A 27,733-nucleotide genomic window follows, 5' to 3' on the forward strand; every position below is an offset into this window, starting at 1 on the left:
AGGCACTTTCTTTCTCAAAATGGCACCTCGAGGCCATTTTCCGTGTGGTGCAAAATAGCTTTGGAGAAGGGGGGGAGGGGGCATGAAATATATAGCACACCACCGCCACACCATTGGAGAAGAAAATTAATTTGCCTCATTAGCGAAGGTATCAGAATCACATAAATTCTCCGACTCCTTTCACTCTTCGGGCGACATTCTTTGTCGGAGCCAAAGCATCCAAAAGCCGGGGACCGTAGGAATTAGTGGCCATCAGTCGGGATAATAGGTCGCCGCTTTGTTACAGCGAACACAGCAAGCAAACCCACTTACACAAACGACGGGGATAAAGACGGAAATAAATACCCGAACGGGGTTTACTCTCCTCGGGGAAGTCTATCTCTTTCTCTCTTACTCTCTCTCTATGTTGCTTGTCGATTTTCTTCTTCCTGCTCTATCTAGAAGCTAGGAAAACGCAATTTATTCGTAATGTATAAGATATGTCTGTAAGTAGGCACACAGATTAATAGAATAGAAACGCGCGTTTTTTCCGTAAACGCCGATCGTGCTTCCATCGCCATTACCCGCTAAAAACATCACCAGACCCCGCTTCGTTGCTTTTGCAAAGCAGCTTTGTTTCTGTTTCCCCTTTTTTTTGCGCAACTGGTAGTGTGTTGTAGTTGTTAGGGATTTTCCGGGTTTGCTGTAGATGCCTCAACCGCCGGCGGAGGACTCGACGAGGAACCACTCGGAACGATCCAAACTGCAGGGGATTTAAGAATTTGCTAGTTAAATTTCCGCTCAGAGAAAGTTAAAAATAGTATAAGAAGCATACAGGACAAATACTAAAGCGTAAAACCTTCTTTGCAACACATCAAGCCATACCAGTAGCACTATAATTATAAGCCATTGCATTTGCGATCCAAGTTACCAACGCTTCGCTAGACGACGACTGAACTTCCGGTTATTCTTTGCTCCCGATGCGTGTGCTCTTCTATGTACAGATGTGAACAATTGACGTTTCTCCGTTAGACAGGGGGACGATGAAGGGAAGCACAGCACGAGACCGCCGGGAAGCTCGTCCCGGTTCAACGCAAATAAGCTACCAAAGCTCCCGGAGGCCAATATTAATTCAACAGAAAATAGCCTCCAACTGTCGATGAGTTTTCCACCGACCAATCCCGGCCCGTACCTGCAGTGACATCAATCATGATGAGGCTGAAAATGGTACAAAATTGAACGAGCTTCACCGACCCCCGAAGCCATCGCCGTTTTGAAGTTCGCTTTGTGTGTGTGTGTGTGTCCGATGCGAGACCGGATGGCAAGAAAAATTCAACATCGCCCAGCCAATTTTAATTGGCTGAACGGGCTCACATTTCGGCCCGAGTTCAGGGCATAGCTCCGTTTGATTGAAAAGTGATGATTGAGAACATTTTTGATGAACTGTGCCGCGCTGCCTTCGTTTCGATATCAAATAAAAGGTAATTTGAAATAAAATCGCAGAGAAAAAGGAGACGAACGTAAAAAACTCTACATTTTATGCGCAATACGGAGCTGCTATGCGTGGTGGCCTGTTCTTGTCCGCGCCAGATACATGGAAGGAATTGTTATGAGCACTTCAAACAAAGCCACTGCACTGCGCTTGATTCCAATTTGATTTATACATCACTGCTTGGCAATTGGCAGAGAGTTTTCCGGTGGCCCACATTTTTGTTTGCCTGCTGCAGGCGTTAGCTAAAAAAAGAGGGTTTCAAAATCTTGTTTAATCGGCAATTGAATTCCATTTCCTTAGTTTCAAACGGTAAAATTGTTACCTTCTTGCCCCGCGAAACCTTCCCGGCATCATGAAACCCCTTTTAAGGATTCGATCGATTATCCTTCCCCATTCAGTACACATAATCCGGATCCTGAGGAATCTCCGGCAGAGCTCATTCAAGAACACAAATCACATTTTGCAACAGGAAAAGATCGTTACGAGAGATGGTAACAACAAACTCGTTAAAATGGGCAATAAAATAAGCACTCTTTGTGCGATTGTAGGCTTCCGGTTATCAAATAAAATACATGTCGGCCGAGACCCCTCAAGCTCAATCATGCTTACTGCCAGCGCTCTGCTGCCGTTAGGTGCTAGCGCCTTCCGTTCAGCCCAAGAGCAAGCAAAGGGCAAGTGTGCCCAGCCAGATAGGGTACCATTTTGTGATTAAGATTGATTTATAACGCGAACCACCAGCAAAGCCAAACAGGCGGTTCCAGAAGCACGAGCTGCTTTTGTTTGCTCAACTCGCAGCATCCGGCATGGAGTGGCACGGAGAAATGGTAAAACACAGCAAGCCGAAGAAAGCGTTAGGCAAACGGGACGGAAGCATCGGCAAACATCCGTTCGGTGCCCAAAACTGGCAACAATGCGACAACTGTTAAGTGCAAATATGAACACATAATATTCGTACTCTCCGCCTTCAGTGAGAACGAAGAGGAATCTCGGGTGAGGGGTGTGGGGGCTTGAATAAACTATAACCTCTGACATGTGGACTTTAAATCAATAAAGCGTAGCGCTGGAGGCTGTTGAACGAAGATCGGTACTGGCCGTATCTGATGTATCGATACGATTTATACAAAGGACGTACAAAAGAAGTACAGCTTTGGAAATTGGCATGTTGCATCGCTCAAACTCAAACAGGAAACAGTTTTTTTTTTCTTCTATGCTTTACGGCGAAGAAAACAATCACAAAAAAGCTACTTACAGCTATCGTTACACGGTAAGCAAACTATTCAGTAATTTCGGACAGTCCTATCAAATTAACTTCAAACATTATTTATGACCAATAAATCGGTTGGTGGGAAGGTGAATCCGAAAGAGATAGGATACCCTAAAGCTGTGCTTTCAAAGCGGACGCCTTATAGTTTATGATTTACATTGTTTGTATTTACCTTTAATACAAGAATAAGCGGTTAATGTGTAAATTGCAGCAGTTACCTCATTCTTCCGTACTGTTCATGACGTATAACATTTACATAAAGATTTGCATGACGAACATCGTGATAGATGAAACCGTATTTTAGTATCCCTTGTGCTGGAAACGCGTTATAAATGGATTAATCTATGATTTGTAAAACATCGTTTCCTGCCCCCTCTAATTTCCCTACTAGTAACGATATTGATACGATAGATTGCATGAATGTGTGCGCGCGTGCACAGTCTAAAATGAAATAATTTTCTGAGATATTGATAACCAAATCTCTTTATACGGCAAATGCGAACGAGCGCACGCTACGAGGATTATTTCCTTGGCTTTCGTGCAATGCCCTCATCAGTTTTCGTTTTTTGTTTGCAATGCTTCCCGGTTGCATGTTTCAGAGTGCGGGGAATATTTTCCGCTTCACCATTCTTCGAGATATATATACGCGTTTGGAAAGATTTAAGAATGAATAACCGTCGATTAATGTCGATATACAATATTATTTAATAAATGATGGACACTGAAAAGAGAAAATAAATTAAATTTAACTATAGTAGCTGCCTTGAAACTGAATGGAAAAGCCGTAACAATAGGGAATAGACTTTCAAAAACTAAAAGCAAATCATGCTAATCTATGCTGTGTTTAGGTTTTAGAGGTTAAATATGGATATAAGGCATTTTGGATGTGAGTTAGAGTGCGTTGTGCTACTGTACTGTTGAGCTTGCAAAGATAAGAACATACAAATATGCTCTGGGTTGTTAATTACTTTTTTCACAACAAAATTCACAATATTAAACAGGGCATAAAACAGCAGAGTACAGTTTCGTCGAGTTCAATACAATTCAAAGCATTGAAAGCCTGCTTCATTGTAGTAAAACAAAAAAGGAGCAAAAATATATATAAAACATCGGAAAGAACCTCCGGGCTTGGCATAAATAAATAACAAGCGAAAAGGCTAGCCTCTCGCCCGTTTAAAAGATACAGATAGCAGCGATCTTTTATCTTGCACCTGGTTTGTTTTCTGTACTCTGTCTACGTTCAGACGTCCTACATTTTTGGACATCAACGTCCGGAGATTCTTTTGAAAATTTAATGAACTACACGAATGGGAACAAAGAGGAAACCGGGCGAAAACAACAAACCCACGTTTGAAGCTGGTTGTATTCTGTGCCCTTTTTTTTTGGGCGCCCTGGATCAGCGTATGCGAAAAAAGATATCGATTTTTTTTTCTTCAAACGAATAACCGATGGAGGCGGCCCCGTTTTTCGGCGAAAAGGAAACATGCATTCGATGGTAACATTTCATTAGAGCGTACACCGAAAGGGCGGATTTTCAACCAGTCCCGCTTGTTGTCCCTACGGGTAAAAGCTTTCGTTTGGTATCATACAATTTCTCTCTGGATATTGTAGTAGAAGGCATCAGTTTGGAAATGACTCTACGTACTGTAGAAAATAAAGTTCCTCCAAGGGTAGGGTTTCAGCTGAAGCTTTCTTTTCAAATAGACAAAACAATTTAAACAAGAAGTACATTCAAGCAATAAGTAGACGTCACAAACAAAGACAAAGAATTAATTGAGCTTAATTTAAATGAAAATAAAAGATGGAACAACACGCAGGAGCGGGTCAGGATTTTCAAACATACCACCAATAACTTGGCATGAATTGCTAAACGCTTTGTACAGGACAAGGGACCACCAAGTTAGCTTCCATGCGTCATGAGGCAAGGGACATCCATAAGGAAATCCCAAATTTATCGCCTCCTCATGAATTCTGACAGTGGAGTTAGTGATGTGCATTTAGAACGTTACTTACGGATGATAATAATTAACAGCACCACTCCTATCACGCCCATGATGATCATCATCTTCATGTTGGCCCACCATTGCTTTCTCTTCAGCTTGGCGGCCTTTTGCTCGAACTGCGACGCGCCTTGCTGCAGTGCGTCCGCCCGCGAGTCCAATTCCGAGAGCTTCTGGTCACGTTCCAGCACTTTTTCCACGTTCACGCGCATGATACCGACCACCTCGTCCACCTGGGCCTGGGTTTGCTTGAGCCGGTTGTTGGTGGCATTGCTTGATCCGGTGGCACCGGTCGGCTGCGTACTGTCCGTTGGCGGAGGCGGTAATTTAGGAAAACTGATTAATCAAAGTTGACACCAGGAGCCAACGTGAAATGGAATAACGATTAGTCGAGGAGATACTTTGCTACACACTGGTATCGATGCTACGATATTAGTAATGTATAAAGGGTGTAAATAACTACACTATGTTTGCTACCACATGCAAGGATCTATCATTCCAACACTGCTTACCCATTGGAATTTCCGGCTTCTGGGGCTGACATGCTGCTGTTTTACAATTCGCTTTTACGGGATCTATAAGGAAAAATGATAAAACGTTCTTAGAATTGTAAGAGCTTACGCAGAGCATGCGTCACTACATGGCGATGAAGTAGACTGAGCAATCGAGTTCCAGCACACTACGGAAAATGAAATGTAAACACACAACACATAACACCCTCTCGACGCATGACTCATTCCGGCAATCAACCGAAAAGATTGTTCCTCCTATGTTTGTCCTCAACTATCAGCAGCTACATTTCGTGATGCTCATTATTATCAAATTTTCTTTGTTTTTGATGAACATCGCTATCTACCTCCAATGCTATGTTTTGATAAGGAGAAAGGCATCCGCATCAAGGCAGTTCTTCACACCTATTTGTTGCACACTTTACCGCGGCAGTACCGTTAGGCCATCGATCTATTCAACAAGACCGGGGGCTACGTATCCATTATCGAAAGGTACCGTAGTTGCCCTCAAGTGAAAGCAGTCCCTTTGCACCGTCTCTGAAATCTACAGGCTAATGCATTCCATAAATATCGAACATAAAATGCCATTGACGTCTGGTTTTGCTATGTGAAGGAATGTCGGAAGACATTTTGATTCCATTCCAGCTGGATTGCGCACACACGTAGAGCTTGCGTAGAGCGATTCAAGATGGTCCGAAACTTTGTGAGTCCGAATTCGATCAAGACCTGCCCAAGCTTGTTTCGCCATAAATAAACACTATCTTGTACTTTATTTACCAGTTAAGGAAGTCGGGAAAAATGATACACCACACTACGTACGATCACGGTTTACCACAGTAAAAATGACTAATTTCTTTCGAAGTGTCGTGAGTGAACAAAGTCTGTTTAGATGACTAGGTCCTGTCATATCCAACAAAAACGATCTTGCTACCAGTTGTCAATTTTCTATAGGATCGTAAACACTATATTCTTTAGGGACAGGAAGTTCCGTCCAATGTTTTTCACGACCTTCCGAATTAACTTTTATGGATTAATTTTTCTTCACTTTTTGATAATGGATTTTACAACATTCTTTCCAACATGCCGAAAGAACAATCGCATGTATGACTAGACCTTGTGATACGACGGGACTTGGCATCTGCTACGTACAGTTGACGTATTGTGCTATGTTTTTCACTGGGGTACACGTCAAAGTAAAGTCGATTGCGCCGTTTGAAAGTAAAATCAGTTAAATCAGATGAGATCCAAACGTTTTCATAAAAAACATATTCTATCAAATTACGTAAAGTGGAACATTTTAAAATTAACATAATATCCCATCGTATCATAGAAATTTCCAGCAAAATAAAACTTGCCACTTAAAAGAAATTTTCTCGCTTTTGCAGTAACGCACATGCGGTTTGATAATGTGAATTATAAAAAGGAAGCCCGTTAATCGTATCGCATTATATAAAAAAAAGTAGATAGGATAAACCTCAAGGGTAAGCAGAGGAAATTGTGGTTTTCTAAAGGTGTTATCGATCGAATTGGATGGGCGTTTGGTGCACAAAGTAATTATAAATTCCAAACAAGTAAAACATCAAGAAATCCATCAACCATGCTATGCTACCTGCTCTACCATGCTCTCCCCCAGTCAAACCAAGCAGAGTTTGCAAGGGCAGAAACCAAACTTAATTTCGCAACTTAAACCAGCTGCCGTGCTCATAAATTATGTAATTAAAGCCCTTCTGGCTATTTCATTGGGAAACGTTTCATGGTAGAAAAGTTTGGAAGCTCGAGAACGTCAGTCGCGGTTAAATGTAAACGGAAGTTCATAAGTTCCGCGTTTACCTATGTATAAGGTGCTCAAGAAACTTTCATAAGGCAGTATCATTCCAATGTGTAGCATACGCTACGCACAATCTTAACCCAACACACTTTGTATCACAATGTCAATTCAATCATACTTGGTTCAACTTAACTCCGAACAATTAACAATGTCGGAAGTTGATAAACCTTCACCAAGGCAAAATGGAATCACCCAATCTGAAGTAAAACTGATGTCAACCCAGCGTTTCACCTCTCCCCTCTAACATTTTTTTCCCACCAAGGACTACCACAAAGGGCCATAATATTTGAATTTGCTTGGCGGATTGTTTTTCCGGTTGAATAAGACTTTTGTTTTCTACAGTTTTCCCGCAGACTTTATCCTGCATTAAGTGGTAATGATTAAAATTTCTTCACTACACGACTAGAACAAAGGAGAGCCAGCGTTGTGTAAGAAAACCAGTGAGAAGAAAGCTAGCTTCCAATGTGCATCGGATTTTCCACGTGACCTATCGGAATGGCGCGCATGGTAGGCTCCAAGTTGCTGGCCAGGCTGCTTCTGCTGATATCATCGGTCACGCTCATATCACTGCTAGCGTTGACGCGGTGCGGTCTGGGAGGTATAGTGGTGAAGGAAAATGCCGGTTCTAGTCAAACCGCACTGGCCAGCGGAGGCGGACAAGGGGGCGAAAGTGAGTACCAGAGTGGAGACAGCCGCCATGAGGCTCGTCAACCGGATGCGATCGATCCGTTGCCAAAACAAGAGCGCTTCCAGTCGGACACAGAGCAGCAGCAGAGCGGGTATCTGCAAATGCTGCAACAACGGGAGGAGGAAAACCTTCGCGAGGTGGCAAAGTTGACGGCCGAAATCAAGGCGCTAAAACTGCAAATCTTGCAGCTCAAAAGTAGCCTAACGGCGGCCGAAGCGATGCCAGCAGCAGCCGCTTTTCCAGCGAACAGCAACGGCTCGCTTCTGCTCCAGGCGCCCCAAGCAACTATGTACGACTGTTCGGCCTTCATCCGGAGACAAGTCGGTTCGGCTGAGATCCTGCACGGCTTACCGCTGAACAACGAGTACGAGCTGATTCCGTTCAACCACTTCACCTTCAGCAGGGTTTATCCCATCGAGCTGGGGCTCGGGAAGCGTGTGGTCGAAAAGCCGATCGGTTACAAACGGAAGGATCTCTTGGGTGCCCTGAACAAAGCGCTCGAAACGCTCAACCGCAATATTACGTCCGCTGCGCAACGCTACACCCTGGACGACTTCACCGAGGGTATCTATAGGAACGAGCCGACGACGGGAACGCAGTACGAACTATATTTCCGAACGAAGGAACTACCAACCCGCCCTCAGCAACAACAGCAGCCGCAGCAGCAGCAATCGCAGCAGGCCGCAGCGCAACACCATGATGCACATTTCCACGGTACCACCAAACTGATCGTCATGCGTCCTTTTGCACCCCTGCAGACCGTCCAGCTGGAGGCGTACGCGAAGCAGCAGGAGAAAGAACTGATCTACATCATCCTGCCGCTGTCCGGGCGCACCGGTACATTCCAGAGCTTCATGGACAAGTACGTGAAGATTGCGCTGAAGCACGATCGACGTGTCCATCTGACGGTGGTGTACTTTGGCGAAGATGGCCTATCAGAAGCGCGCTCTGTTATGAGCCGTGTCATTGGGATGAAGAACAGTGGAGGAACCAGTTCGAACTTGAAGTTACTAGCGCTCAATGAAACGTTCTCCAGAGGTCGGTTAAATCAAGTGTGTCCATACGGAGTAGCTTCTAACTAATTTCCCGTCCCAATGTATCCTCTTCTCTTCCTTTGCACAGCCAAAGCATTGCGTGTAGGAGCGGAAAACGTTTGGAGTTCCCAGCCGGATAAGAACAACGACATTCTGCTGTTCATGTGCGATGTGGACATAGTGTTTAGCGCCAAATTTCTCGACAGGTGTCGATGGAATACTAAACCGAACAGGAAGGTAGGTTGTTGTAGCTTTTTTTTCCCTCCTTGGTGTTATCCTGCATTTACGCCATTTGTATCTGTCATCGAACGCTCCTCCTGTAGGTCTACTATCCGGTGGTGTTCAGCTTATACAACCCGCACGTTGTGTACACGCTGCAGGGCAAGGAGGTACCTCCGGAGACGGATCAGTTGGTCATTTCGAAGGATTCCGGTTTTTGGCGAGACTTTGGCTACGGTATGACGTGCCAGTATCGGTCGGATTTTTTGCGTGTCCGTGGCTTCGACGAGGAGATCATCGGCTGGGGCGGTGAGGACGTCATGCTCTACCGGAAGTATGTCCGCTCACACATCAAGGTAATACGGGCCACCGATCCCGGTGTGTTTCATATCTGGCATCCGAAGGTTTGCTCCGATCCAGTCATGTCTACGCCCAACGGGGGTCAACGGCTCACCCTCGACCAGTACCGGGCCTGTATTCGTTCACGGGCCCTCAACGAAGCGTCCCATGCGCAGCTCGGGTTTCTGGCCTTCCGTGACGATATTGTTGCCAACGAGCACTCGCTAGCTCGTTCGAACTCGCAACCGAAAGGACAAACGCTTGGAGGCACACAAAACAGCACGAAAGGCAGCTCGCTAACGAACGCCTCATCCCTCAGAACCGATTCGGAACGATTCCGACAGCAAGCGGATAGGAAAGTTCAGGGCAGTGGAAGCTCGAGCGGGAACGGCAAATCGGTAGATACCAAGAAAACCATATGATCTTTTGTGGTACAGCATCAGGAGAGTATCTGGAGGATCGAGTTCTAGCACCAAGTGAACCAACACCTTTTGCCTCGACCCCGTCTAGGTTTTGGATTCGTTTCCATATGTTCTCTCCTGGTGTTTGTGACGTTACTCTTCCATTTTCACGTACTTTTTGTCCGAATGTTTCTCCCGAGTAGTTATCAATCCATAAGGCTGCACCACACCACGCTCAAAGAGTCTACCGACAAACGTATCTTAAGGAACTTCTCCGGTTCCGGTTGTATATACAGTGTGTGTAAATATTCTCAAGTCGTTCAATGAGGCGCAAATGGTGAAGGTTAAAATACAACCACCCCAGCGTAGACCTAATCACTTTAGGCTTAGAACAACAATGTAGAAGTAATAGGAACAACAAAAGTGATTCTAGAAACTAATTTAACTCTACTAACTGATTAAAATCCCAATGATGCCAAATGCAGATTCCAAGAATAAGCGTTAGATGCATTCTGAATTTTGCCTCCATATTACGAATAGATTTGTTACCTAGAAGCAAGCAAAAACTGAAAACTGTTTGTAGTCAAACAACAGGAAAAAAAAAACACAAACGACACTACGGATGTGCCTCAGTTTGTTAAAAAAAAAAAAGATATGCTCTCAATTGAATGCGAAAGTGTTTCGTGTTCGGATTATGTTTACGTTGTGAAAGGTTACCAGCAAAAAAGCAACAAAAATGTTAGTTAAATGATCAAGGTGTATCCTACTTGGCACACGTTTAAACACAAGTGAAAGAACAAAGAATTTAAATAAAACTACTAAAATAATAAACCCCAATAGGGGTTTGTTCGAAACATGTTCACGTAGTGTGTACCACTGTACAAAGAAGCTTGAAATTTGGTTTATCACGTTATCAGTTTCTTTGTAAATTGTTACACATCACTTGAACATGGTTCAATTATTGATGAAATTACTTTAAACCCCAACGGTTGGCCACCGTTTCGCTCACTGTTACTACTCGACCATACGCTCTGCTCTGTGAGTTGAGTGTGGTTGATTTAAAAAACGCTGCCTCAAGAGACGAAAAAGATAACGTTCACAACACGAATGTCAATTTTTTTCCCACTATCGATTCGATACTCGTTTGCTCGTTAACGATTCTATTCACTCTACCGCAACGGCCCCAACTAGACTTAGGATCGTGAGCAAATTGGGCCAAGGCATGACAAAACGTAGACATAAACTTTTCTCCTACTGTACATAGATCATTATGTAGAAAGGGAATTTAAAAATGGTACAAGTTAAATGAGGTACCGATATTTTCCATAAGATCATAGGACTTTAAAAAAGAAAATGAAACCAAACGTCGAATAAAATGCTCCAAACTTAAACTCCCGAAGTATCAACCAGTGTGTTAAAGGATATCTATATTCTTAATACAATTGCGTACGTAAAGAAAATAATGCAAGATGACCCAAACTTGTATGATGACTTGAAACAGCATAATGGTTTGTTAAAAAATTAAAACTGGCAACAAAAGAGAACAAATAATTCCATTTTGGAATGGGTTTGAATTTGACTAAAAAGCAAGTCTATACAGTGTAATTGTATATATTACTGTACACTGTACACTGTTTCAGGTAAGGACGGGATATAAATCCCCAAAAACATGCACGTGACAGATAGCGAAAACACGCGTACCACACTCATCGACCAATAATTTCTCCTACCTTTACCTGCACAGCTTCATCATAATCATAACCTACAATCAACAACTCGCAGGTTCGCCATAACCTCGCACCCCATGGTCTTCCGCATGTTCCTAATGTCGTTGTCACCATGCCGTTGCGCAAGTCCTTTGACATTTCAACCGATTCGTGGTGGTGGCGTTGGGGGTGGTTTGAGTGGTCGAGCAGGAGTGTGTACGAGGGGGGAAATTTCGAAACCATTTTCGGGCCACCAAAGCATGCGAGGCGGCGGTGGGCGACCCCGTGGAAATTGGTTTTTAGCCCTCAACCGGAACTAAATGGATTAATGATCGTTGATAATCGCGTCGCGGATGGCGTCCCCGATGCGAGTGGGGGGAGAACCAAGGCATTGTGGGAAGGGGGTGCTTGCGGGAGGCCACCCATTGCCGGTTTGGTTCCGCCGAATCTGACGCTGGTAGAACAACTCGCGAGATGAATTTTCGGGATACTGTAGGTAGGGCCAAGTGTACGGAAACTGGGGAGACAAACTATGTAGGAACGTCGGCTCTGCTTGATATAATTGCAAAGAGAAGGTTGTGGCGGGGTTTTGCAGGTCAAAGTGACCGCTCTTTCCCGCGGGGAAAATGGACAAATTCGTGATGCAAGCGGTTCCGTTACACGTTTCACACGGAGCAGCGGTTTTCTGGATGTAAGATTGTTGTTGCCCGATACACTTTGTACGCCATGATGTTGTCTTTTTTTGTCATCTCTCGTTTCTGCCAAGTTCATCTTTTCTACTCGAGGTCTAAGTTGCGAAATTTTATCTCGCCCCTGTTGGCGTACCGAGTCTTTAAGCGAACGGGTTTTGTGCGAGACTTTCGGAAAAAAAGGCGTAAATCGTTGCGTACAATAGCGCGCCGCCAACGAAAACATACGTCGCAGACAAATCCGAAAAACCAAACTTCGTTGGGTGGGCGGTGTCGGGTTGTCCACCACCGGAGAGGGACGGAGGGCCGGTCCATTTCCCAGAACCTTGAAAATCGGAGTGACCCTTGGTGGAAGCGCCGATAACCTTCGCCCGCGGTATGACCCGCGGATTTTCGGGGGAGCTTTTTGTGTTTTTTGAAAGGGGCGATGAGAGGTTTTTTCGTTGTCGTTTTGTGTGTGTGTATTCCCTCCTCTCGGACTGCCCTGTATTTAATATGCTTACGGTAGCAGAACGGAAACAAAGGAACGCGAGGAAGCAAAACGCCAGAACAGGGCCTGATTTGCATGTTGTCGACCTGGCGAGCTATAAAGACCTCTTAATTTACAATTAATTTGATAGACTTGGCGTGGAATTATAGCACCTGACCGCAGCACGGAAAAACACGCGACACCAAAGCCTGCGTGTTTCTGGCTTACAACACAAAAATATGTCCAACTATTGCGCAAGAGTTCAATATACCAAAAACCAGGCAGCTATCCTACGTCTTTACCTAAACCTTGTTCGCACGTGAACCAACCGAAGTGGAACCTAATTTAAGAAAAAAATAGCAAATTCCAACATGGTTATTATTAACAAAATGAGTCATGAGCCACCATTCCATCAATTCCAAGCCTCCTTAGTTTGACTTAGGACGTACAAACTCGTGACGACCAATTTTCCGCTGGCTATCATATTTAAGCAAACCATGAAGGGGCCAATTTCCTTAGCATGAAAATATTAAGGCATCAAACCTAATGCTTACCCTAAATGTGGTATCAATCATAAATGATAATATTTGATTAAAAAATAAATAATAATCATAAAAGATAAAATTTCGTTTATAAAAGGAAACTAAAATATTAATATATACGAAAACAACAACGAGTGAAATGAGCTAAAGGTTTTTGGCCAATTGCATTTCTAAATATGTTTAACACTCACTGTTATGTGCACATCAAAGTGCAGAGAACTTTGAACAAAAAGAGAATGCAAATTTTGTGCTGCATAAGCAAAGATTAATAAAGCTTTTACTATTCTAGAGACAAAAAAAGGCAAATGATATTAAAAGTAAACAGCTGAAGTTGGCGAAGCCGTGCAACAAGGAACAAGGAACCAGCGAAGGCAAACGCCTCCGCAAAGGCCTGTGTTGTGGGTGCTGAGTGGTTGTTCAGTTCAACAACCGCAAGTGGGCTGCGCCACGCCACGTCACACTTTTCGTCCATCCCGGATGCGGTAGTTGGCTGCGAGGTATGTGACAAATGTGCGCACCGGCCTAGCCTCAGCAAACCTCGGCTAACCCCTCGGAACCCCTTGGACTTTTGGAAGTGAACCTGCTGCAACTTAGGTACGTGTCAACGGAAAACGCAGAACGGAAAAATCCATCGCGCGAACACAAACGCAAATGCTAATGCTTCGGCGCTGGTGCAGAATGGAAATGCTAGGGACTCCCTCCTTCCCCCTTCCAGCTCACTGTATTGTGGTGGTGTGTGGATTTTCACGCGTCTGTGCGCAGCCCGCAGATAGAGTCACACCGGCGGCGCCGCCGCCACCACCGTCACCACCCCAGGTTCCTTCGGTGGAAAATTCGTTGCGATCATCGGAGAGCGATAATCGTTGACTCGGATTTTCCATGCTCGAGGCAAATGTACACCGCGGACCGCGTCGGGTATGGCGCCGCGAGGGGTGACTAGTTGCGGTCTGTGAACTTGTCACAATGTGTCCTCCACGCATCCCCTCTTCGTTCCCCTCCCCCTCCGCATGTTTAGGTTCTGGAGCCAAACGCTTGGTTTTGATGAACTATTTTCCTACTACTCCCGGTGTCCAGTCCGGTGGCCGCCCCCAAGTGACGATGTGTATGTGTATGAAGCTAATTATGAGTGAGACCGATGGCCTCTGGAAGCTGCTGCACAGTCTCTTTTTCCACCCCCTCCTCCCACCCACCAGTCCCCGCCACATTCTGGTGTGCAGTGGCATGAAACAAAAGTCACAGTCACCTCCTCATCGTGGCGATGCTTTCCACACGCGAAGAGAATAGATACGGTGGGATGGGGGTGGGTGGGAAGCTGGGGAGAACGAATGTGGGAAGGCGGGCGCCCTCGCCCCTTCGCCAGGCTTCGGTTGGACGCAACTGGCCGCGTCCAAAGCCTCCGAACCGTCGCTCAAATTAAGAGAGTATTATATAAAATGGTTCGGCCACGAAAGTTCTGACTTGATTCCACAGTCGACCGTCGCTGGTGACGGACAGTTTCGGTTTGGGTGTTCGGTTGCAAGTGCTTTTCCTTGGAGTGCACAAACAGAGTTCTGAAAATAAAACAACAACTCGAACTAGAATTGACCCAACAGTGCAACAAAGTGCCTACTGTTGAGGTGGCTCTCGGGTGAGAAGAAGAAAAATCCTGCCGGAAAAATACGATGCAACCGGGCGTGCAGTGATCGTGACACTAAAGTACACCATCGAAAGCCACCACCGTAAAGTTAAGTGGTGGTTAGTGCGAGAACGTGTTGATTGATTTCGCTCCCCGCCGATAGACATTGTGTGTGTGTGTTTTTTTAATCTGCGTGCGTGCAACATCATGTTGAAGGTAAGCCCACCGCAAAACCAAAAAAGGCCAAAAGCATTAAACCACCCCGAAGTACCTTCGCTCCCCCCGCTGTGAAATTGGTGTTCTTCAAAGTGAATTGCAGTTTATTGCCACTCAATTTGAGGCGTTAAAATAGCAAACCAACGACGCAGAGATTATCGCTCCCCCCCAGCGCCAGGACCCTTCCCGTTCCTGTGACTTGAGGCCATTTCGTTTTTTTTTCTGTTCGGGTGAAAATTGCTGATGTTCGCCAGCTTCCAAAGTGCCAACGCATCATCGGTCCTCCCCCGGGTTTCCCAAGTGCAACAGTTATTTTTTGTTTGCTTAAAGCTGACGCCCAAAAGAGTGATGGGTAGAGCAGAATTATTTATTTCGCAATAGAACATACGCGTGTTCATGTTTGAGCGTGTGTGTGTGTGTGTGCATGTTTCAGTGTATTGGAGTGTGTTTCCTATCCGTGTGGGTGTATGAAAACATTTTGTTTTGCGCTCGCCAATGTTTGCTTTGTTCGGGGAAATTTCTCTAATGTGTGGCATCGCGCGTCCGCGTGTGGATTGGAATAAGTTATTTCTATTCGATTCTATTTTCACCCGTACACTTTCCACCGAATGCACATGCACTTTCGGCATTCCAACATCCAGCCCGGGGTTAGCAGCAGAAGGGCAGAATGGAATAAATGGAGCGCAAAATCGATTATTTTTCAATACTACTCCCTTTCCCTCCCTCCATTGCACTTCTCCACCGCTTTTGGTACAGCGATTTTCCGCGTTGTTTGTTGTTCTATTGCGACACCCAATTGTTGTCTCCTCCTAGCTCGCTTTCCCCGGTTCCGTTGCGCCTTTCCTCCGTACGAAACATAAATTGCATTTTGCATCACTTCCGGGTAGGGAAGTGCAATAGAGAGTCGCACAGCATCCAGCAGCAGCAGCAGCACTCGAGAGAATGCACGCACTTTTCCGGTTCTAACGGTGGTTTTTCCAACGAACGCCAATACAAAGCGTTACTTTGGCCGAATGCACACAATCGCAGCGTGGCACAGTTATGCATACAATGCGTACCAGTAATAGAATAAGTGAAATCAATAACCATAGCGATTTCACTCGAACTGTTCAACAGTTGAGTTGAAAGTAAACCAACATACCTGACGCCATTTTCAGCTCCGGATGATCTATATTCTAACGTAAACTATATGGTAGCAGAAGACATTACAACATTTTCGCTAACCATAACGGAACCAAATTCGACAGCCCTGAAAAATGCCGCTGCCAATAGAGAAGCACGTGGCAACACCGTCGGTTTCCGTCCATTTTTTCCCGAAAAATATTGGGTCACTCACGGTGAACCCTTTTCATAGTTAATTACGTGAAACCACATGGCCCCCGTTTTCCAGCGCCCCAAAACTAGCTCCCCCCCCCACCCCTCCATCTCCTCCTCCTTTCGATGCAGAATGGACGTTGTAAATTATGTATTTTCCTGCCCTGTAACCGAACGCCAACGCGGTCGATTGTGTTATGCTTTATTAACCATGCAAAGATACGTTCGCGCGGAACAGCGGCCGGAAAGGATGGGAAGAACCGGGTGGCAGAAGGTGCTGGTCATCATTAATGAGCGAAACAACACGTGTGTGTGTGTGTGTGTCAGAATCTGTGGACGTTTTACATTGATGGTCGGAGCACGTGATTACCGTGACTCCCGAATAGTTCGAGGGCTGCGTGAATTAGTAGAACCTATTCTCTGCTGTGCGCGATGATTTTGATGCAATCATGGTCACGACACTTCCGGCGATTGCAATACTTTTTTTTTTTTTGGTTAATGCCCATTAACGCGGGCTACGTATGAGTTTTCATTTGTAAAACAAACATACCATGGATGAGTGCGGCGGAAAATTGCGGAAAATTACCTTCGATAACCTATTTACGAAACATTGGGCATATGATTTAACCATAAAGTTAGATCAGAACTTAGATCAAAAGAATTCCATTTTGTTGGCCTTTTTAAACTCATTTAATGCATTTTAAGGGATAAAGACAGTTTTCATACCTTTGCTCAGAATCTGGAGAAGATGATTTCTAAAGCAAAGACATTCTACTACAACACAAAGTCACAGTGATGTAAATAAGCAACAAGTATATCATCACCGAATGAATTATGCAAATATTATCATTTGCATCGGATTAAAAGCGCTGCGGTGGAAAAGTTGGCGCGTGCCGTGTACTGCATTTTCCATATCACTTTTCCCGAACGGAACCATTTTGAAACTGTTTTCATGCTCTTGTTTCCAGTCTGCCGGAGTGGTTGCCATGTTGGCGGTGGCTTTGGTGCACTTGGCCACCGGCGAAAACACGGTCAGCTCGGGCAAACTGTTGAGTGGTCCCCCACCACCTCCGCCACCTTCCTCGAGCACGTCGCTTGGAAGTTTGTACCGCAGCGCCCGGGACGACTACAACGCCAGAAGGGCCTGCTCCAACTGTGGTCCCGGGTACGAGCGGGACATGCGCACCTATGGGCGGCGCGGAATCGTCGGATACTACAGCGGCATGGGTCCGATCGAGGACGATCGCAACTGGTACTACCGTCCGGAGGTGTTTGACGATCGGATGCGCGGTGGTGGCGCCGGATATCAGCAGCCATACAATGGTGGTGGCTACCGACAGCCTGCCTACATGATGGGGTAAGTTGTGGCTCAGGAGGACTCGCGGAAACCTCCGGGACCTTACAGATTAACAAACCATTCGTGATTCCTTGAGCAGTTACGAGTACGATCGCTATATGCAACGTCCGGACGATCGCGGATATCCAGGCTATGGCTACCCGGGGATGGGCATGAACGGCGGCGGTGGATTCTACGATCCTGGCAGTAGCCGAATGGGTCAGTATCCGGAGATGATGCGAGGCTACGGCTACCGCGGGAATGGCTACGACAATCTGGATCCACAGTACGAGTACTACATGACGCAACGAGGTGCCGGCGGTATGAGCAGTCGAGGTAAGGAACTACTAGAAATAACAAGTGTCCATTGAGCCACGCTTCAATTGTGCTTCGTTCCACCCTGCAGATCGCTACTACCAACCGCAGGGATATTATGAAGACCGCATGAGCTACGGAGGACAGTACGATCAGAAGAATTTCCGCCCCTGGGATCAAACCTACAGGTACTACCGTCATTACAACTACCCTAACTACTACAACTACTACTACTATTAGCCGCTTTTACCGCAAGAGCTTACTATTCCACGATGGACTGCGCAATGGGAGTCCCAGCTCCTAACGATCTTCTATCTAGCCAGTGACTTTCAATCGGTATAACAGTGCCAGCTCCCATTAGGGGAAAGTCACAATGTACATAGAATTCAAAATTCCATTGCGCATATCCACGATCTCCACAAAGCAAATAGTCAATACATCCCCCGCTTAGAAGAATCCATAATTGCATGCTGCCCAGTATCGGCGATCCGCATGCTATTGCTGATGTCCACTAACGCCTTAAACATCCTAGCATCGTCCTAGGATGTACCCTTTACAAGATGCGCTACTACTTCTGCCGCTAGTACTACCTCCATAACTAATTTAAACCTTGTCACAAGATATACCACCAGTAATGCTTGACCGCTTGCGCTTTATGAGAGTAAATAAATGTGTATGTTGAAATGTAAAAAGAAGCCTGAGCCTGTATGTGTGTGCGTGTGTGTGTGTGTGTGTGTGTGCAAGGGCATCCAAACGGACGGTGCTTATTGCTTCAGAGAATTGAACCTTGATTTCTACGTGAACCAGAGTGAAAAATATTAAATAGCGAGCTTCTGCAAAAACCAAAAATGACATGCACCATGAAAAGCCAGCGATTGAGAAAATCTGATCTGGTGCATTCCGTACCCAATCAAGACCGCCCTCGGCAAACAACTACCGGAAACCGGGTCGGACCATGCAGTTATGGTAATGGCAAGGTAGAGAGAGCACAGGTGATTGTTTTCCACCGGAACGCCCGAGTCCGTGCGGTCGGAAAATGGAGGAGGACCTTGCGTATGCAGATTAATGCATATGACATTATCGGGCAGAGCACACACCACCAGAATACACACTCACGTTTGAAAACCGCATCATAAATCACTCATTCGCCAATAAGGGCTTTTGCTGCACAAGTGTTCCCTTTTGGAATCTCCAACAAACTCCGGATAGTCAGGGAGAGGGCAGGGAAGCAGAAGAATATGTGCATAAGCAGAAGCCTTCGATTGCGAAGGGCGAACGAGAGAACAGGGATAATATTTCCGCTTGTGCAGCGCCTCTGCCAATTCAAAGATTATTGAAATCTTCAAGATTTACGACGCAATTTGCGACAACTTCACCCTTCCATTTCCATGCTGCGGGAGCAATCGAGCCCCCAGCTCCATGGATGTAATTTTTAATGAAAAAGCATAAATCACCTCAACGACATTCCCATATATAGAGTGTGTGTTCGCTTCGATATCATCATATTCCGGTTTGGTAGCTTGTTGTTCAGCTTTTGACAGGAAGCTGTAAATTTGCGCACCGACAAATTCCAGCGAATTTGCTTCCGGATTTGTTCTAAAAAATAGGAAGTATTTAGCAAACAATCTGCCGAATAATAATGGTCGTAATAATCATATTGATGGCGAATTTCCGGCTTTTGCCTTGGAGGACAATTTATGGATATTTGCATGCTGCATACAAAGATAGTTAGATACGTCAATCACATGTTTTAGCGACAATATTGTGTCGAAAAGCAAATGACTTTTCTATTTTATTTTCAATTGAAGTTCTGAATACCTCCAAAGTATGGAGAAGGGTTAGATAGAAACAGAATGTAATCGCAAAAGCACTGCCATATCAATTTCAAACATTTTTTTGAACACAAAATAGTAGTTAGCTAACTTTATTTATTGGACAAAAATGTAAGGGTAGAAGGAAGAACAATCGATTCGGTATAAAAAGCTTCCCATCGCACATCATTAACCATTCGCACCCGCTTTCGCGCCAAAACTAGAATGGCATCCAAAATTGCAACAGAGTAGAGGTAAAAATATAAAAAAAAACTTTTATCTACCAACCATCCGCCCTTTCAACCCCCAGAGGAATATCTGGTTTTGATAATTCTGGACGTGGTTATTATTTTGCAAGTCGTCCCCCGACCTCCTCCTCACCATCATCACCATCAGCACCGTCCCCCTCATCGCCATCATCGTCACCTTCGTACTCCGCACACGCCTCATACCATGTCCAAGCCCAACCGGCTGCCGCCCCATCGGGCTACGGAAGCCCGGGTGGCCACGAGCCGGCTCATCGACCGGTCGGTGGCGGTCATCAGGGTTATCGGCCGGACTACCAGCATCACGGAGGCCCCGATCGGCCCGACTACCAGCCGCCGGCCGACTCCGGCACCAACTGCTGTCGAAACCGATACCCGGAGCAGTCGCCCCATCACCATTCCGGCCACGGTCCATCGGGACCGAGTGCGGCCTCGGGCTACGGAGACGGAGCCGGTGGAAGCCACGGTCGACCGACATCGTCTGCCGGAACGTGGAGCTACGTGAGCAGCGGCCCGACCGGTGTCCAACACCACGCCAGTAGTGCTCAGGTATCGTACGGAGAGCATTCCGGAGGCGGAGGAGGCCCGGGCCAGTATCCCGGTGGAAGTGGTGGTGCGTCCGCACACGAATCATCGTACGGCGGTAACCGAGGGGGCAGCAGCGACCATCGTCGGGAACCGGACAGTCGCCATCAGAGGTAAGTATTCGAACAATGTTTTCAAGGGGTCACAGGTGCGCTAACACCGGGTCATTATCGAGAAATGGGAACGTTCATTGTAAATAATACCATCACGTCAATAGCTAAAGCATCCATTTCATGAGAATCTTGAAGGGTCTCAAAGGGGTTAGTAGATCTCATTACATGTTATTGCATTCTCAACTGATAGTAAAGTAAACATGCAACTGGAAAACTCATGTTCAATCATTCTAAAAAGGAGCTTGAAGCAGCATCAATCTAAAGTATACATTCCAATACAAATTCCAATGCCTTAACTTGTTTTAACGTCGTCATTTCTGATGATTATACTTATCCATGCATGAGTTATGGTACTTTGATTTTTGTCAGAAGAATTTATTGCATAGGCGAGTATAAAAATAAAAAACGTGAGAAAAGTACTACAGTACTTCCAATTTTTCAGAGCTAGAAAAACAACATTGAACCAGTACATGTTTTCCAACTCTCACAAAATCCCTGTTCCCAAAAATTTAATCGAAACACACAAAAAGGTAAATTGAGTATACTCCAAAAAATGGGGAAAACAAACTTTCAACTCCATCATCTCCCCTTCACCTTCCGCCTTCGGTTGCATTTTTAACTTTACAGCACGAACAGACACACGAACATAAACATACTGCACACTAAACGGAAACGGAGTAACCCAAATCACAAACCGAACTTGCAAACCAAAAGGGGAAAAGCGAGCGCTAAAGTGCTTTTCATTCCTTTTTCGCACCCCCCGAAAAAAAAAAACTGCACAACATGCAACAACAAAAAAGTAGATTTATGCTGCAGCGTCAAAGCACTTGCACCCCCGGAGAAGCACACACCGACACATGTGAAGGAATATTTTCCGGCGAGTAAAAGGATAATGAGAAAATGTGCACACGTTGCAATGGTGGTACGTGGAAGCCCACGGATTCGATTCTTTCCACGAGTGAGAAAAAGGCCAGCGAGTGTGTGTGTGAGCGTGATGCTGACGCTGCAATTGCCTCGGCTGGGCGCCTACTTTGTGCTACTACCAAATGTTTCATATTGCTACGGGAATGCTGTGTTTGCGAGAAAGGTGAATTTATAGTCACATCCTGCACCAAAGCCCGAAACTATCCGTTTAAAATATAACTGTACATTTTTTTATTCGTTTCGTTTTCCGACAATACACTTCTACAGATCGATAGATCTGGTGCTAGCGAAGGTGTCCTAATAGGGATTTGTACATTCACTTTTACTTCGACTCGATTTGTCTATTTACTTGTGATGCTGGGATAAACATAGTAATTTGTCTTCCAAACATGTATACTGCGTTGTTCCTGCCACCAACCAGCTAAATCCGTTGCGAAGCGAAGAAAACCAGCTAAGGAAAACGGAAACGAACGACATCAGGCCATTGTGATTTATTTGGTAAATAGTATCAGAAGCACCGGTAGTACTGTTTCACTTCTCGACCGAACCAGGTTCCCCCCTTGTTGACCGACGGACAGATTATTCTCGTTCAATCCGGAAAGGATTACTCCGTTCTTATACCTGTGTTCCCAAGTGTCACCCAGCTTTGGAGCATGTAACTTGTCATGGTTCGTTACGCTACTAGTTCCATAAGAACACCGTGTTCCTCTGCCTTACGCACTCTCTTATGAATGGTAATGCGCCATGCAACCCCCTGCTTCGTACCTTTAAATATCACTTTCCCCCCTCCCCGACCTTCTCTAGGACTCTAGCAACTTTGTTTTCTTTTCCTACCCACTCTCCAATTGTTTCCTGATACGTCTGGGCTGCTTCGGGCTAGGGAAAGTGTAAGCTTTTTGTAGCATACAAGCAAGAAGCAGCATGTAAATCTGTTAGTGTGTTGAGCTGCAACTCAATCCTACCGGGATTGAGTGTGAAAATGCAGGGTCCTATAGCTAGAGCGCTTGCAGCATACCGTGCTCGGAAACCAAGCAACGACAAATGGTCAGGACATGCCCACTCGTTATGGTTGTGTGCTACCCCAGTTCCGTTCATCTTTTTCGCCCATCCTGCTCGATTTGTGTCAACCCAACCGGGAGGGAAGGGAGCACGAGAGGTCTCCAAAGCAATTTTGTTTACCAAAGTGCTTGGTGGAAGATTGGACCCGGAGAGCCATGATATACGTACGCGTGCAGCAATGTAGCAGCCACGAAACCAGCTCAGGATCCCTATCACTCACATATATTCTCGCCACCAACCAACGGGACGCGTCGTCGGCGATTTACATGTGATGGCAAAAGTGTGGCACGGAAAACACGTTGCAAAAGTTAAATTGCTATCGAAGCACCAGGGACCCAGGGGAAAGTTTTCGTTTCCATATTTCGATTTCCGATTCGTGTTAGCAGTTCATCGCAGGCGGAACCCACCAGTCAAATCCACAAAATCCGCCGGATGCTTCCTACGCTACTTCTTATCTCATACTTTAAATAAAGCTCGCTGGCTTACAGCTGTGGACGGGTCAGCTTCCTTGAAGAAATACTAAAAAAATACAAAGAAAAAGCACAGGGAGAAAGTTTATTGAAAACAAAATCCCCAGCGATATAGACCCGCCGGTTGGGGATTGTGTTGTCGCTGGGAAAATTGTTTCGCAACTATCGATCCGTTTGATTCCGGTTTACAGTGAAGAATGGGTTGAAAATCCTGTCCCTTCGTTGGAAGCTTGCTAGCGATGAAGAATCCCATCACTCGACGACATGAAAGTAAAAGGCGATGTGTGCAATCGTTTGTAAAGAATCGAATTTCGCTTTCAAACTTATTCAATCGATTGCCGATCCATCCTTCATCGAAAATTCTTCTCACACAGGCAACGGTTTCAAAAGAGGGTCGCATCGGTGGTGTTGCAAAGCTTTGTGGAATTAATTTCATACGATGTCAGCATGATGGTATTTGGTTGCCTCAGGATTCGGTTATCAGGTCCTGAACCCCGGTTTCAGCGTTTGCTGCCGTTGAGTGGGGTTTTTTTTATAGCACCATAAATCTCGAGCTAGTTCGATGTTATCCGAATGCTCGTTCCGCCCAGCGGCACAAAAAGAGCCATTTTAATTTGAACCTACTGATGGAGAAAAAGCAATGCGTGTCCATCGAGTTGGTGGTTATTTAGTTTCGGATTTCACCGACGTATCGATTCGCAGCAAACCGGATACTATCTTCGGTGGATCCTGGTTTTTCTGTTTGTCATTTTGCGCTTAAAGCTTTAGTAGATTTTTGTCTCGTCCACGTGAGCACGCCCCAAATTCCTAACCATTAAAAGCAGAGCTTTGTTACTCTCTCCCCTGCTAGCACTGCCTATGGTGGACGTCCGAGGCCATCATCGGCGATAGGTGACACGAGCTACCTGATGGACCGGGCCGATGGCAGCGACGACGCCAATCGGGTGCCCACGGACCCGGCCCACAAACCGACCGACAACGACAACGACGATGACACCGCCATCCGTGCCAAACCGGAATCGAACGCTCCGAAAAACGCCCACACTGAGCCGGAGCAGCCTAGCTCGACTAATAATGCCGGCTCCGAATCGAGCGCACAAAACATCGATCGCAGTGCATAAGTCTCTTCCTGCAGCTGCAAACTGGACAAACGGCAACCGGTGATCCCAGCAGAAGAACGGACGCGAACACGGATTAAACGGCTTCAAACGCTATGTATGGCCTCGACGCTCGGACCAAGAACCAACCCGATAGAAGCGGAAGCATCGAAACTCTCAGGCTCTCCGCGCGGACACTAGCGAAAAAAAAGCGCACATGTGTCGCAGTTTCCGGAGTGGTAACAACACATTCGAGTCAACCTTCCTTCCCTCCAGTATTAGTACAGTAAGCAGTAACTAATTTATAATTCGTAAATAAAAGTTTTAAACAAAGCTCTCTAACACGTAGTTGGTTTGTTTTGCGCTGCTACTGTGCGGATCCAGTCTGCTTATAGTTTACAGGGCCGAGCGGACACACTCCCGTCGTGGGGAAGATGTGCCCACACTGGTCGTTCACCACACGCCAAATCGTGTATCCGAAACGGTCGCGGATGCGATTATCACTCACGATATTTTCATAATCGTAACCAAGGTTACCGTCGCGGTAGTGCATCAACAATCCTTCACTTTCTGGAACGGGGTACTCGCGGGTATCTGCGGCGATACGGACGTTGGGAGAAAGTTATCATTTGATGTCTGACGTGCGCAACAACTTACGGGCTACAAGTTTGAGATGCGTACCTCGGACCGCCGTCCACACCTGATGGTTGCCTGCCTCCAGCACGTTCCGACCCTTCAGCACATACTTGCTGCGATTGTGGTGCAGCAGGGGGTTTTTCGTCCGCACATTGCGCACTTCGGTGTAGAGGTAGGTATTGTTTGCCCACGCCGGTACACGAGAGAAGTCCGGGGGGTAGATATCGTAGAAAAACACACCTTGAAAGTTGAACGAGTGTACGTCGTACCGGTCGTTTGCTTGCAGGTACTCGAGCAGCGTTTCTTCATCGCCGGCCGGGAACAGCAGCTCATCGAAGTCGACAATCGCACTGTACTGGAAGCCACCGGCCACCGTGGAGCGGTAGAGGCAATCGTTCAGCGCCACAAAGATGCCTTCATACCGCAGTTCGCTCTCGAACGCGTATCCTGTCGGATAGTTTCGAGTTGGGTGGAAGATGGAACTGGTGTTGAGCTTCCGCTTGAACGATTCGTTTTGGGCACCACCGCACGTGATGGAAACGGATTTTACTTGCCTTCAAAATGCCAATCCAACACCTCGACCAACCCGCTGGCCTCGTAATGCCGGAGTACCTCATTCACCTCTGCCGTGGCCGACTTGTTGTACACGTAGAACCGTTCGGCACCATTCAGTTTGTAGTATTCGAAAAATTCCACCACTCGCAGCGCGTTGGAAAAATCATGATGCAGTGGACCGACACACACGGCCAGCGACCGGGGGGGAGCTGCGCGATGCAGCATATCCGTTCCCGTGGGGTACCTTTGTGACGTGGCGAGCGGGTAGGTTGAATGAAAGATAACGGAATGAGGTGCTGGAATTGTGTATCACCTCTTTGTTGTCCCTCCAACACTCACTTGATGCGAACGAACGTGGTGGCTTCACGCATGCTAGGCTCATCGTGATAGCTTAAAGCTACCTCATCCGGCAACCGGGCGGTACGCTTGCTGACATTTCCGGCCAATTTACATATCACATATGTAGCGGCAAACTCCATGTTCCAGTGCTCGTGTATCGCCTCCACCTCGTCCGCCCGATGCTGCGCGGTAAAGGTGTTATCGGACCTACCGGGGGAGAGAGAGCCTTATCAGGCCGAAAACGGTGTCGGATATGCTAACTCTCCGTGCCCTTTTACGCTACCTTCGCCACTCCGGCAGGTGGCTGGCGATAAGGGCGCACACTTGGGAAACTTACCTAAAGTTGCAAAAGACATCCGATTTTCGTACCTTGTACGGTAATATCGCAAATATACGAACACTACCGAACGGAAGGAAGCCATCGGGAACAACGTACGATTCTAAAACGAACAACGTTTTTCCTTTTTTTTACTTTCACCGTTTAGTAAAACAAGCATGTAGCCTCCGTGGAACCGTGGTGGGGTACTCACCAACAATCTCCAGCCGGGGATCAAAGTAGGCGGAATATATCTTAAATTTCTTTTCCGGATCACCTATCGGTAACCATCGGTCGTTCCAACCCGCTCCGTTCTCCTTTTGCGCCCAGCTTTCGTTTCCAAACACCAGCGAAACGGATCGTTGATACAGCGGCAGTGTTTCGTGTATGTATTTTTGCTGCGAAACGGAACAAGGCTGGGTGTATAGATACGGTTTTAATTTCCAACATGCCAGCGCTTGTGGGCGGGGGGGATTTTTTATAACAACCCGGAGCGGCAATGAGTTGGCTCGTTGCCGTACTTACAAATAGAACCCTTCGGTAGAAGAGCACGCCGAGCGTTGCCAGGAGCAACAGCGAGAGGATGCCATATTTTCGCGTAAACCGGTTCGAAACTAATGAGTGCACAAAGATCACCGGCTTGGAACGTGATTTTATCGACACGTATGACACATCCCGTGCCATTTCGGACCCCTGCTGCTTGCGCAGAGACGATACTATGCTTACTGCCGATACGGTCCATTCTTTGCTTTATCGGGGCGCGTTCGATGAGCCACAACCACGACGATAACAGTCAGACACATATCGGTGATTCCGCCCGCCCGTCCGTGCGTATATGACTTCACACACATTTTACCTAACCTTTTGATAAGCGAACCGAAGGGCGATAGTATGGATAGGACGCGAAGGACTGAATGCAGTGAATACAATCGCGTCTAGGTGTTCCGCCGGATAATGACACACACGGGTTGATGTGATCGATATCGCCATGAACTAACCCAGTGTTCGGCAAAGCTCACACCAGAGGTTCAAAGGTTAGGAACAACATTTTCGCAAATCATTTCTCAATCGATTGCAGCGAAAAATCACGATTACAATTTTGAGGTAGTGATGTTAAAATTGGCGCTTGGTGATAAAACCATTTTCATACCACGGATGGATGCTACAGCGAAGGTCGTAGTAATTTAAGGTTTAATTTTCCCCCCGTTTCCGTTTTACTAATGACGGTAGTCAAGCAACTTTGACGACCACTGGACTAAGCAGAGTAATTACTATATGGAGCCAAACAAATTGTGTGTGACTAATATAGATTTCGATCCAATGTCTGGCACAGGACAGAGATGTCAGTAGAGAGGCGAAGGTACCGTTTTCAAGCGTCACGAATAAAAGTCTGACGATGGTAGATCGTGAATGCCGCATGTTCATGATGCTAGTGATGTTGGTGCTTACGCTAGCGCCACCGTCGGTTCGCGGTATCGATATCGGTGGGCTCGTGAAGGTGACGACGATAAGCGCACGTGCGATTTTACTTCTGAAGTGTAATGGTAAACATTTATTTCTCCCTATCTTCGCCCCCTCAGCAACTTACCGACTACTTGCAGCGATTG

At 46.2% G+C, this 27,733-nt stretch overlaps 4 protein-coding genes across 9 annotated transcripts; 2 read left to right on the top strand and 2 right to left on the bottom strand.

Moving 5' to 3' along the window:
- Positions 1-425: 425 nt before the first annotated feature.
- On the bottom strand, positions 426-27,733 carry LOC131267338 (synaptobrevin). 5 transcript variants are annotated; one of them, XM_058270192.1, is made up of 4 exons: positions 27,715-27,733; positions 5,248-5,310; positions 4,749-5,038; positions 426-742 (listed from the first exon to the last, which is right to left on the bottom strand). In XM_058270192.1, exons 2-4 carry the CDS (start codon positions 5,277-5,279, stop codon positions 663-665), a joined length of 402 nt encoding a protein of 133 aa, XP_058126175.1. In that variant the 5' UTR covers positions 5,280-5,310; positions 27,715-27,733; the 3' UTR covers positions 426-662. The 5 variants fall into 5 exon arrangements, with proteins under 5 accessions (XP_058126175.1, XP_058126170.1, XP_058126174.1 ...); XM_058270187.1 differs by lacking the exon at positions 27,715-27,733 and adding an exon at positions 6,022-6,134; XM_058270191.1 differs by lacking the exon at positions 27,715-27,733 and adding an exon at positions 5,650-5,850.
- Positions 7,568-9,774, top strand: LOC131265375 (chondroitin sulfate N-acetylgalactosaminyltransferase 1). Its single transcript, XM_058267634.1, has 3 exons — positions 7,568-8,798; positions 8,883-9,031; positions 9,118-9,774. The coding sequence occupies exons 1-3, from the start codon at positions 7,568-7,570 to the stop codon at positions 9,772-9,774; spliced, it is 2,037 nt and encodes a 678-aa protein (XP_058123617.1).
- On the top strand, positions 17,291-24,304 carry LOC131265376 (hornerin). The gene is made up of 5 exons (XM_058267635.1): positions 17,291-17,661; positions 17,741-17,976; positions 18,047-18,143; positions 20,077-20,730; positions 24,034-24,304. The coding sequence occupies exons 1-5, from the start codon at positions 17,291-17,293 to the stop codon at positions 24,302-24,304; spliced, it is 1,629 nt and encodes a 542-aa protein (XP_058123618.1).
- On the bottom strand, positions 24,563-26,818 carry LOC131267337 (uncharacterized). Of its 2 annotated transcripts, none has more exons than XM_058270186.1 (7): positions 26,652-26,818; positions 26,341-26,524; positions 26,148-26,250; positions 25,811-26,017; positions 25,471-25,715; positions 24,962-25,363; positions 24,563-24,874 (listed from the first exon to the last, which is right to left on the bottom strand). In XM_058270186.1, the coding sequence occupies exons 1-7, from the start codon at positions 26,808-26,810 to the stop codon at positions 24,648-24,650; spliced, it is 1,527 nt and encodes a 508-aa protein (XP_058126169.1). In that variant the 5' UTR covers positions 26,811-26,818; the 3' UTR covers positions 24,563-24,647. The 2 variants fall into 2 exon arrangements, with proteins under 2 accessions (XP_058126169.1, XP_058126168.1); XM_058270185.1 differs by having other exon boundaries at positions 26,341-26,542.

This window comes from Anopheles coustani, chromosome 2 (genome assembly GCF_943734705.1).
Source record: "Anopheles coustani chromosome 2, idAnoCousDA_361_x.2, whole genome shotgun sequence".
NCBI lineage: Eukaryota > Metazoa > Arthropoda > Insecta > Diptera > Culicidae > Anopheles > Anopheles coustani.

Coding starts and splice junctions, on each gene's coding strand:
- LOC131265375 (XM_058267634.1), top strand. CDS start 7,568: ATGGCGCGCATGGTAGGCTCCAAGTTGCTGGCCAGGCTGCTTCTGCTG. Junction 8,799..8,882: donor CAATGAAACGTTCTCCAGAG/GTCGGTTAAATC, acceptor TCCTTTGCACAG/CCAAAGCATTGCGTGTAGGA. Junction 9,032..9,117: donor ATACTAAACCGAACAGGAAG/GTAGGTTGTTGT, acceptor CTCCTCCTGTAG/GTCTACTATCCGGTGGTGTT.
- LOC131265376 (XM_058267635.1), top strand. CDS start 17,291: ATGTTGGCGGTGGCTTTGGTGCACTTGGCCACCGGCGAAAACACGGTC. Junction 17,977..18,046: donor CGGCGGTATGAGCAGTCGAG/GTAAGGAACTAC, acceptor TCCACCCTGCAG/ATCGCTACTACCAACCGCAG. Junction 18,144..20,076: donor CCCTGGGATCAAACCTACAG/GTACTACCGTCA, acceptor TTCAACCCCCAG/AGGAATATCTGGTTTTGATA.
- LOC131267337 (XM_058270185.1), bottom strand. CDS start 26,810: ATGGCACGGGATGTGTCATACGTGTCGATAAAATCACGTTCCAAGCCG. Junction 26,543..26,651: donor TCTACCGAAGGGTTCTATTT/GTAAGTACGGCA, acceptor CTATACACCCAG/CCTTGTTCCGTTTCGCAGCA. Junction 26,018..26,147: donor GATGTCTTTTGCAACTTTAG/GTAAGTTTCCCA, acceptor CTCCCCCGGTAG/GTCCGATAACACCTTTACCG.
- LOC131267338 (XM_058270192.1), bottom strand. CDS start 5,279: ATGTCAGCCCCAGAAGCCGGAAATTCCAATGG. Junction 5,039..5,247: donor GAAGCCGGAAATTCCAATGG/GTAAGCAGTGTT, acceptor GCCAACGGACAG/TACGCAGCCGACCGGTGCCA. Junction 743..4,748: donor GCTGTTAATTATTATCATCC/GTAAGTAACGTT, acceptor AATCCCCTGCAG/TTTGGATCGTTCCGAGTGGT.